At 39.4% G+C, this 11560-nt stretch overlaps 2 protein-coding genes across 2 annotated transcripts in view; both read right to left on the reverse strand.

Moving 5' to 3' along the window:
- LOC123979759 overlaps positions 1-4637 on the reverse strand; it is a 9126-nt gene extending 4489 nt beyond the window's left edge. The window contains exons 1-2 of the mRNA XM_046063787.1: positions 4554-4637; positions 4107-4291 (exon numbers count right to left, since the gene is read on the reverse strand). Of these exons, the coding sequence (XP_045919743.1) occupies positions 4107-4286 (180 nt within the window). The 5' untranslated portion in view covers positions 4287-4291; positions 4554-4637. The remainder of the gene's footprint in view (positions 1-4106; positions 4292-4553) is intronic.
- A 621-nt stretch (positions 4638-5258) lies between these two features.
- The window catches only part of LOC123979890 (galactose-specific lectin nattectin-like), a 21584-nt gene continuing 15282 nt past the window's right edge, over positions 5259-11560 (reverse strand). Inside the window, exon 7 of the mRNA XM_046064001.1 lies at positions 5259-5326. Coding sequence (XP_045919957.1) covers positions 5259-5326 — 68 coding nt within the window. The remainder of the gene's footprint in view (positions 5327-11560) is intronic.

Genomic DNA, 11560 nt, shown 5'->3' on the forward strand with positions numbered 1-11560 from the left:
GCCACCAGCCAATAGATCGGCTCCTCCAAAACCACAGAGTGGAAAGACTGCAGGGCGAAGTGGAGCCACTGTGGGGGAGGCGAAGTGAGGGGGCTCTGGAGGAGGAGACAATCAAAAACTAAATTACATTTTGTTCACATTCTGCCAATTTTATACATATATATTTTTTATAGTTTTATATTTATATAGGTGTATGTTTATTGTTGTTGCACACCTAGTCACCAAAACTAATTCCTTGTATTACTTGGTAATAAAGCTGTTTCTGATTCTGATTGATTCTGATCATTCTCCTTATTAGAGAGCAAAACTGCTCTTTGTAAACACAGCCTGTCTGTCTCACCTGGTTTCTGCTTCTGTAGTGTTGAAGTGTGTCCTGCAGCAGTGATCTTGTGTTCTCATCTGTGTCCTGTAAACTACACATCAGGGTCTGCAGGAACAAAAACATGATGCTTATATCTCCACCCAGTCACACCAGTTCACCTCAGACTGGGAATTAAAATCACATTCACAGCAGTGCAAACATCAAGTCTGTCAAGTTTGACCATGGACCCCCATTTGAAAAGATTTTGTCCCCAGGATCGCCCATCTGATAAAATTTAGATTTTTAAATGATTTATTTCATAAAATGTATGAAATCCATTAACATTATAGTCATACCCCCTGGAATCATTTCTTAAAGGCTGAATCAACACATTTACATAACACAGGTGGTCCACAGGATAGTAACATGGGTCGCGTTAGCTGGTGAAGTAATGTGGAAAAATATACAACTATAGTATTTGGCACCGGATAACGAGTTTTTGTATTCAATTTCAGTTCCGTTTTAATTAGTTTTTAACGTGAATTTGCTAGTTTAGTTTAGTTTTCATTTTTTGAAAATGCTTAGTTTTAGTTTAGTTTTTATTAGTTTTAGTATTTGTCACTGCAAGATTTGATTTGATTTATTAGGATCCCCATTAGCTGATGCAAAGAAATGCATCCGCTACTCTTCCTGGGGTCCACACAAAACATATAACAAGAATAAAAACACACTACACAATCAATACACAGATTAAGAAATTACAAGAAAAAAACACAACCAATAGACAGAACAAATATACAAAATAATAAAACAACAAAACAGCAAATTTTCAAGGAATACAAAGATAAAAGAATGTATGATAGGCTCTATGTACTAATATAAGCAGACATGAAATATTCCTTTACTTGTTTTTTAAAACCAATATTATATTGAGTTTTAACAAGATGACCTGGAAGAGAGTTCCATTCCACCATAGCTCTATACAGCACTGTGCGTTGTTTTGAGTTTGTTTTGGATTTTGGAATAATATATTTACCAATTATGGCATGCCTAGTGGGGTGTGTATGTACATTAGAACTCAGAGTAAGTTGCCTATACAGACAGTCAGGAGTTTTCCATACATTAATTTTGTTTATAAAGCCAAGAAATTATACTTTTAACCTCTCATCAACCTTTAACCAGAAGAGTTTACAGTGCGTTTTGTTAACATTAGCCCTTATTGGACAACCAAGGGCTAAACGAGCAACTCTATTCTGAACCTTTTGTAGTTTCCCTAAATTCATCTTTGTAGTTCCTGACCAAACCACAGAGAAATAATCTAAATGTGATAGAACTAGGGTCTGCAAAACATGTTTATATATATTTCTCCCCATCTTTTTCACCAATTCATCTATATGTCTTGACCACGACAAATTATACTCTATGGTTACCCCAAAAAGCTTTGTTTTCTGTACCTGCTCAACAGCAACATAGTTTAGTACTAAATCCAACATGTGTCTTGTCTTTGATGAATGTTTAGTAATAAATAAGATGCTTTTAGTCTTGGCTATATTCAGGACAAGATTTTTTTATCAGTAATCCAGTTAAATACCATCTGCAACTCGTTGCTGATAGCTGCAGTTATTTTTTTCTAAAGCTGGTGCAGGCATATAAAGTGTTACATCATCCACATACATAGACACAGATGCTCTTTTACAGACCAGTGGGAGATCATTCGTAAAGATAGAGAAAAGCAATGGTCCTAGTAATGACCCTTGTGGGATCCCACATGCTACAAACCCTACCTTTGAGAAGCTTCCATTGAAATACACCTTCTGTGTTCTATCTGTTAAGTAGCTCTCTACCCATGCTAATGCTGATGGTGTAAAGCCATAACATCTGAGTTTCCCTAGTAGCAAACTATGGTCAATAATGTCAAAGGCGGCACTAAAATCTAATAATACTGCTCCGACAGGCAGGATGCCAAGCTCAGTTCAGTTTAGTTCAGTCCAGTTTAGTTTATTCACAAAACATTAAAATACAAGTACAATTAAAGCTGCAAGCAGCGTTGGGCGGGCCCTCGCACTTGTAGTCCAGGTGTGAGCCGGCCGCGTTGCACATTCTGGAGCTCTGCCGGTGCGGCTGTGAATTTGCTGCGCGGTTCCGACGCCGCGTGAAGGTGTTATATGTCACTTCCTGTGTCCCCTATGTGGAGCTACATAGCACTTGCCGCTATGAATATAAATCGGTATTGGCGTGTAGATGTCTGCGGGGTGGGAGAGTTATCAAGCACGTAAAGTTTGGTTCAGATGTGAGCATGTACACTGAAGTTACAACAACTTCCTGACAACTTGCCACGGACACGCCCATTGACGAAAACTCACAGATAGCACAACTTTTCATCTTCAATGCCTTTAGAAGGCACAGCACAAATTTGAAGTCAGTCGGACTAAATCCCTAGGAGGAGTTCGTTAAAGTACGGAGTGTGTAAATCATCCAAAATTTGACGTAAAATTCAAAATGGCCGACTTCCTGTTGGGTTTAGGCTATGGCTCCAAGAGACTTTTTTGTGCGTCTGGACAAGATACACGTACCACAGAAAATTTGTACACGTAGGTGAAACGTGCAGCGGGGGCTGCTTCGATAAAAGTCACTTCCTGTTGCCAGCAGGTGGCGCTATGACTGTCTGTGAATGTCAGCATGTACATGTGTTCAGGGCGGAACTCTCATCCTACATGTACAGTTTGGTGTAGATGTGGGCATATACACTGAAGTTACAACAACTTCCTGTTTCATGGCGAATCATCAACGCCACAGACACGCCCATTGACGAAAACTCGCAAATAGCACAACTTTTCATCGTCAATGCCTTTACTTCTAAAGCGGAAATTGACGTTGATCCGACTAAATCCCTAGGAGGAGTTCGCTAAAGTACGAAGTGTGTAAATCATCCAAAAATGGCCGTAAAATTCAAAATGGCCAACTTCCTGTTGACTTTAGGCTATGGGTTCTTGAGGCTTTTTTGTGTGTCTTGATATGATACGTGTCCCCAGAAAATTTCGTGCATGTAGGTTGAACATGAACGAGGGGCTAATCTTTTCCAATTTTCTAGGTGGCGCTAGTGAGTCATTTTGCCACGCCCATGCGCGAAATTAAAAAAATACGAAATTTTTCACCAGTTTTGACATGTGTGCAAAGTTTGGTGAGTTTTCGAGTATGCTCAGGTCCCCAAAATGGAGCTTACTTTGCAGAAAAAAGAAAAATTGTGAAAGAGATTTGTGAAAAGGGACACCTTTTTTAAGGTATCTGAAGCTTGTAGGGGCCCAAACACTAAGCATACTGTATATATATATATATATATATATATATATATTTTGAAGTACTAACACATTGTCTAAATAAATGCGACAAATCTATGAAGCACATGCTACATCTACAGTATAATTTAAAACCTACATACAGAAAACCCTATGAGCAAACTACCCTGACGAGCTTCAGCACATGAAACATTTTTGGTGTAAACGAGGGTACGATGCAAGAGAGAGAGGGTCAGCTGAAGTGTAAAGTTTAGAGTTGCTGCATGAAAATCTTGGAAACATACAGACGGCACCAACAGAGGCTGAAGCAGAGGAAGGAAACGAGAAAAAAATCACTTCTAGAGAGAGCTGAAAATCATGATGAGAGACTGATGAGAGACTGATAAGAGAGTGGACGAGCATCAGAGGATCAGAGTTTAGTTTAGTGAAGAAAGAATGGCAGAGAGATGAACAGTTAGAAAGATACAAAAAAAAGACAAACAAACTGGGCAAAATCATAAACCTCTGACCTCCAGTGTGCTGCTGACTCTGTGCAGATAGAGCGCCTCCTGCTGCATGAAGTTGTTGAAGCAGCGTTGAGTCAGCTGACCAGAACGGAGCTCCTTGAGGAAGGAGGACAAGTGGCGAATCTCCTCCGCCAGCAAGTAGCTGTTGCCCCACAAAACATCAAACAGACTCAGACCGTGCATGATTCCTGAGACAGAGGGGAAAAAATCTAAATGTTATTGCTATGTGATGTTTAATAGTCCTGCGTTATATTAAGAAGTGTATCCAGTGTTCAGTCTATCGTACAGCTAGTGACTGGCAAAAGTTATCAGTGGGAAAGATCTGTAAGAAGGTAAGTGGACTTTTTTTTGATTGTTTTGTCAAACTTTTATTTCCAAAGTCAGACATGGCCCAACAGTAATTTCTTTGCCATACGTACTGGGATGCTACAACAACCAGTAAACTGTTACCTGGTTTCCTGTCGCTGGGGAGGATTTTAGAAAAGGAGCTGGAGATAAACAGAGGAGATTACAAACAAGCACTTAATGTTTGAGTTAACACATAATGACAGTGTTATTCACAAACATATTCATACACATGTTTATCTTATCATGTTCAATTATTGGAGAGACTGTGATGTTTCCATAACATCTAATAAAACATGTTGGGTTTACCTGAAAAGTTGTCACTGCTGGAATTCTTTATGAAATGTGAAGAAACAAACTCCAAACAGCTTACCACCACATTTTAAGCACGCAGAGATTAAGAGTTTGACAAGGCCGGGACCCCCACTCTCATAACCCCCTCACAGTATAGTGTACTTCTTCTGTAAATTTTTACACATCCCCATGTACATATGTCGCACAACCCTGCACAAACTGTCATTTAAATAACATATTGTACATATTCTTTATTCTTGTTTTATATTGTTTTTTAATATATTATTGTCAGTTTTATGTTTTTTGGGTGATTCTTGACTTGCAGTACCTGTTTTATCTTTCTTTATACCTTCTACTTACTATGTTTGTTGTTTTGCACCAAAATACCAAAGCACATTCCTTGTATGTGGAAACCTACTTGTCAGTAAAGTTGATTTTTAATCTGATACTCAACAGATTTTGTGTCCCTTAAAGTAAGAAACCTGAACACTCGCTCCATTGTTATCAGACTTTCGCCTACCTGACTGTGGTGGAGCAGATGTAGAACCTGAGCTCTCCACAGGGGGCGCTGTGCAGCTTTCCACCTGAACACAAAACGCACACAAAGATTTAGTTTGAGACCTGTAGCTCTCACACTTTTGTTCTCTTCGCTTTTCATTATTTATTCTGCCGTTGTTTGGCAGCTAACTAGTCCTGTACCGTTTGTCCTACAAACTTGGTTTCAACTTCAAATTTTACATCTTCTTCATGAGAGGGTGCTATTACCTGTGTAGCTGATATCTGTAATGGTTGATTTTATTTTAATATTTTTGTGCATTTTAAAATGAATGGGTTCCTATGGGTCTCCTCATCCAACCGAGCGGGTGCGGAGCTAGACTCCCATGATGCATGGCAGTTCAGGAAGTTTTGTTAAAATTTGCAAATAAGTCTCCTATTTGTTTGAAATACAAAACAAATACTTTGTGATTTATGTATTTGTTAAATGTGTCTTTTTATAAGAAAAAATAGTGTTTTTTGTTGGTAATTGTCATTCTTGTGGTGGTTCACTATTGAAACCAGGAGTGTAGTGCCTGTTTCATTTGATAAAAATGGCTGCATTGATAGCTAGCCCACAGTCAAGTTTCAATCAGCTCAAGTAGTAATTTCTGATCATCTTCTTTGCTTCCCCAATTATTCAACTTGCATTATCTCTCTCTGTAACTTTTGTGCAGACTCATGCTTTAAATCTTCATGTTCAGCTGCTCAAGCTGTAACAAAACAAAACCAGAGGACAGCTGCAAAGCTTAATTTTTTATGGCAAGTGTACTTTATCTTTAACAATACTTCAACATGTTACTGAAGAACCTGTGTGATCCAATAGCGTAGTGGTAAAGAGACAGTCCTCAGAGTACCACTTCATGCGTAGTGATGGCAAGTTTGAGTCTTTTGACAGTCTCGTTCATTAAAATGAACTAATCTTTTTTTGAGTCATTTCGTTCATTTGAACTAGGCTGGTTATTGTGGCGCTGCAGCCCTCTAGTGTTCTCAAACACGGAAGGCTGCCTGGCTTGCTTTATTTGACAAAGTATAATGCACAAATTCACCTCTTCATTACTGTATATCATCATTATATAAACCCCCCTGTGCCCACAACCAAATTCAAACCATGTAAAAACCACAGAAATATGTTGTCAATATGTAATTACCAGTACTCCGGCTAAATCCTTCCATTTTTACAATCTTTCCAGAGTATACAACCAGACCAGCCATATAAAGACTTATGTATATAATTACTATCTGAAGTGCTCATCCCTACAGTAGTAAAGTAAAGTGAAGTAAATATATTGACATAATAAGCTTGATATACTATATGAATAAACACACTCTTATTAAAATTCAACTAATTTAATAATAATCTGGATCAAGCCACCAAGTTGTTAAAGAACTCCAGCACAGAGAGGAACAGAGAAATAAACACATAAACGCAGCAGTTTGGCAGTTCTGGACGCAGAATGGGCCAAGTTCTGTATGAGGGACTAAAAATGATAATGATAATGATCTATAAATGAAGAAATAAATACATAAATGCAGAAATAAATAATTAAATGCAGAAATAAATAAAAATTAAATTCATTAGGTCATTAAAAAAGGCTATTTCTGTATTTATTTATGCATTTCTACATGCATTTATTTCTGTAATTCTACATATATTTATTGATTTATTTCTACATTTATTTATGTATTTATTGATTTATTTCTATATTTATTTCCACATTTATTTATGCCTGTATTTCCACATTTATTTATGCCTGTGTGTGTATGCTAATTGAGTGGGTGGTGCCGACATCAGTCTGAAGCAGGATTGGTTATAGCGATGTGATCAGATCTACTACTGTCTTGACTTCACTGGAGAGTGAAGCTGCCGCTAGGAGCGCTAAAGAAAGTGGTCAGGGCAACACGGCCTGTGGTCCAAATGCATTATCACAGTAATTCATTATTGCGTATATCACCAGTATACTTTTTATTTAATGGTATAACATTACATTAACACTAATTTATACTAGTTTCTCATTCAGGTTGTGCCTCTGCAGCATAGCATCAGGATGCCACTGTGCTAGGCTGTTTCTCAATACCGAGTTTGCCAAGTTCGGACTTCTGTACTTTAAAGCTCGGACTTGGCAAGTTCGGCTCGGGAGTACAAACGCCCGGGAACGGGAGCACACAGTCTGTCATTCAGCAGGAATAGCAGCTGACTTGATGACTGCCGGACCCGTTAGCGGGCGGGACCTCACATCTCTGAAAACGTCGTAGCAATTTTTTAAATCAGCTCTGTCTTGAAAAATCAAACTATATTCCCGCATTAAAAACTCTTAAAACTACTATATGTGACACAAGAACAGCAGTATTATAAGTTACAGTTCTGAGTTTTCTCGTCCAACTTTTTGGCGCCGAAATGCATTCTGGGATATCTGGCGATCCGAAGTCCACACAAGTCACCACCGATGCAGGCTCGGTAAAACGGGCAGGGCGAGCACACATCTGGGTATTTACTGTACTTGGCTTTATGCGGACTTCAGAATTGGAACAGTACACAAGTACACAAGAACACAAGTACAGAAAAGAACGCAGATTGAGAAACAGCACTAATTTTCTCCTTCAAGCTTCAAGCCAGCCTCCTCCTAGTGTGTGCCAACCAATACACACGCCAACATGTGAATGGGGAGTACTGGCAACTACTTTTTCAATTCAAGCACTGGATGTAACAGCTGGTCAGCCACATCCCACAGCAGGTCTGCCAGCAGCCTCCCTCTTGAAGCTATTGTGTGAATAAACTGTCTATTATAGTACAAGGTTAGCTACTCAGTAAAGTCAGCAGTAAGTCTGAACATTTAGAGTGTAAAGTTAACATTTAACACTACACCAGACTAAGAAATGCAAATCAAGTTCTACACTAAAAAAGATATAACATTCACTGTTATTCATAATTTACTCTTATTAATTCACTCTTCATGAGTGTTATACCTTTTCGTTGACTCCTGCAAATGCTAAAATTCACTACTATTTACTACACCTTATTGAAATAATATCTAGTGTTTTACAATTTTCTACTTTAGCATGTCCAGCTTACACTTAAACCAAGTAAAACTTTTAATGTGTGCAGGGGGAAAAACAACAACCACCATAACATCCGTGTAATCCATACAATTTATTAAAAATAAAAACATTTAACCTCAAGGTTTAGTTTGTAGTTCTGTTTCAGTACAACAGCTCTCTTAGCACTCACTATTGGCACTACTGCACTGTAGGGCTGAAACGATTCATCGATTTAATCAATAAAATCAATTCATTAAATGCTTCGACCCAAATTCTTTGCATCGATACTTCGTTTAATCCATGTAACTATACAGAACAGTGTTTCGCAGGGACATTTGTTACTGTCGCACATCGCGCTTACGCTGTAAACGCGACGTGATTATGATGGAACTGTTTGCAAAGTGGAGGAAGAGAGAGAAAACAGCGAGGGGCAAAAAAGAAAGTCCAAAGTATGGACAGTAAGTAATATTATTTCAAGCTAAAGAAAAAACAACTCTGTAATGTCCATCCACCCAAAAACAAAATTTATGTCGCCTCAGCAACAGCACAACGGTACCTGACCAGAAAGAAGCCGGTGTTCTGCCAGCAGACCACAGACAAGGTAACAGTAACAGCAACTTTAGCATTTAACTGAAGTCATGATTGATTGTTGAGATGAAGCCAAAGTAAGTCGCAGTTCTCAGCTGAAAATGTGCACACGTGCGTTTGTTGTTCTCCTTTTTGGGCTGCGAGTTTTAACCTCACAGTCATGAGTTGAGTTGGGGAACTGCACCTTTTAACTCACCTGCAGCTCTCTCTGTAGCTCAGACAATCCCTGCTACCTGCGTGTGCTAATCCATCCTTTCAACCAGATTCTTTGTCTTTATAATCGCCATCTTTATAATAACAAACAACAGCTGTTTCCTGTGCAGGATCACTCATTTCCCGTTTCACTCTATTGTTTTCTTGACAAAACGTGGTTTGGAGACCAGTGTCAGGTAAGACAGCCATCAGCTCTTGTAGTGTTTGTGACTCCCTGTCGCCGATCAGTCACGTAGTGTGAACGCCACAACACCGCCGCCGCCAAGCAAAGCACTGCTTGTCTTGCTTATATTCTCTAACAACGTGTAACCGCCAATATATCCAGAAAGCTAGTTAAGTTCTTCTCCTCTTATGATTCATTCCGAAATGCTAGCCTCAAAGTTGAACTACTGACAATATTTTTCCTTTTTATCAAGTGCTTAAAACTAAGAACGGTACAACCGTTTGACAATTGAGGTTTGATTGTGGGAAGATATTTGATTACAATACGCGCCAATAGATTTTTTTTTTTGATTAACTTTAATATGTCTAAAGAAAGACCTCGGGAAATCAGAAACAAGCCCCGCCTCTTGGGACAAAGGACTGCCCTCTGGGAACCACGCCCCAACAGAAAAAAGCAGCGACCCACGCTGTCTCTCGCTCTCTTGTCCTCTGTTTGGTTCCGGGCTCTCCAACTGCGCTTCAGCACGTGCCCAGCGTGCCCCTCTCCCGGCAACGCCCCAAGCAGCTCAACCCGGCACAACAAAGCCCTTTGTTCGTTTTCAAGCCACAAGCGAAGCGCCGCGACATCGATTTTTCCCTCGTTCCCAGCAACTTTACTTGTTGATTTATTTTCTTTGTTTTTTGTTTTGTTAAAAGTTATCATCCGTTAACTTAAACTAGTTTTAATTCAAGAACGACCAAGTTCTTTTTAAGCCTTATCCGTCAAACTAACTTCCCTCGGACCCAAACACGTGGGCCCGCCAGCAGTAACAAAGGACAACCAAACTGCTAACCCGCACCAGGGTTGGCCCCCACTGCATGTTTCTTCAATAAGCCGACAAAAGACAGACCTCCGGAGCAATTCCCTGGCAGAGAAAGCAGCCGGCCGACAGTTTTAAGCTGTCCTAACTGAGAACGCACAGATCTCTGCCAGTGTCAGGCCGTTGACCAGCACCTGGCTGGGAGAAGCGACACGCAGTAAGACCAAAACCCTGCATTCTGTGATCAGTGATGTCCGATAGTTGTTAATAGATTATCTTTAACTCTTAAAACTCATAGCTTGCGTTCATTAGCTGCCCGTATTAGTCAAATACTCCCACAATAGAAACCCACATTCTCATTGTTTAGCCATTGTTTATTTCTTTGATGTATTTAACCACATGTTATATCATCTTAGTTAGTTAATAAACTTCACTTTAATCAAGGAATTGTGTGTGTGTGTTGCCTATCTCAAAGTCCCTGCCAAGAGAATTTACCCCTTCGATATGAGATTGACCGATTGATTTAAGATAATTGAGCGATTATTAACTAACTGATCACTAGTGAATAATTGTATAATTATTAAAACACTACCCAGAGGTCCGGAGACTCTGGGTTAATTAAAACTCCGGTGGTGCCCCAAAACAAGAGATTTATGGATTAATATTTTATTATCGTAATTGGGTATTCATTCTCATAAATTTATTAGATTAAATGTAGTCATGCTGTGATACAGCTTCGTACTATCGATCACGTTTACATTCCGATATCTTTGCAATCGTTACCAACATCATCTTACCAGTCAACATTTGTATCATGTATCGTTATTTATCTGACGTCGAGCTGATGTGAGAACAGTTTGCCACGCGTAACAGAAACAGTCTGGAAGTTTAGGCTAACGTTACACTCTGTCCGAACACAGCATTGAGTCAGCTGTGGCCATGGTACATGCTCAAGTTATCTTGTGATCCAACAGCTGTATCTACCGTTGCTCGTGTCCCATATCACTCTCTCATTTAGCACACACACACACACACACACACACACACACACACACACACACACACAAGTTGGAAGCAGGGGGTGTAGAAACTAAAATCAGCTGAGAATGTGGGCTTTGATGTAGCTAGCATGGTCTGTGCTCACAGTTAATTTAGCCTCCAGTTAAACTGTCACACCAGCAGGTAACCTTACCTGGTAGAGGAGCAGCCGGTTCATTTCAGCCAGCAGCTGAGTTTACAACAGTGTGCCAAATTGTAAGCTACAGGGCAAACTACAGTGGGTACGGAAAGTATTCAGACCCCTTTAAATTTTTCACTCTTTGTTTCATTGCAGCCATTTTCCAAAAATCAAAAAAGTTCATTTTATTCCTCAGTAATGTACACTCAGCACCCCATCTTGACAGAAAAAAACAGAAATGTAGACATTTTTGCAAATTTATTAAAAAAGAAAAACTGAAATATCACATGGTCATAAGTATTCAG

Source organism: Micropterus dolomieu, linkage group LG12 (genome assembly GCF_021292245.1).
Source record: "Micropterus dolomieu isolate WLL.071019.BEF.003 ecotype Adirondacks linkage group LG12, ASM2129224v1, whole genome shotgun sequence".
NCBI lineage: Eukaryota > Metazoa > Chordata > Actinopteri > Centrarchiformes > Centrarchidae > Micropterus > Micropterus dolomieu.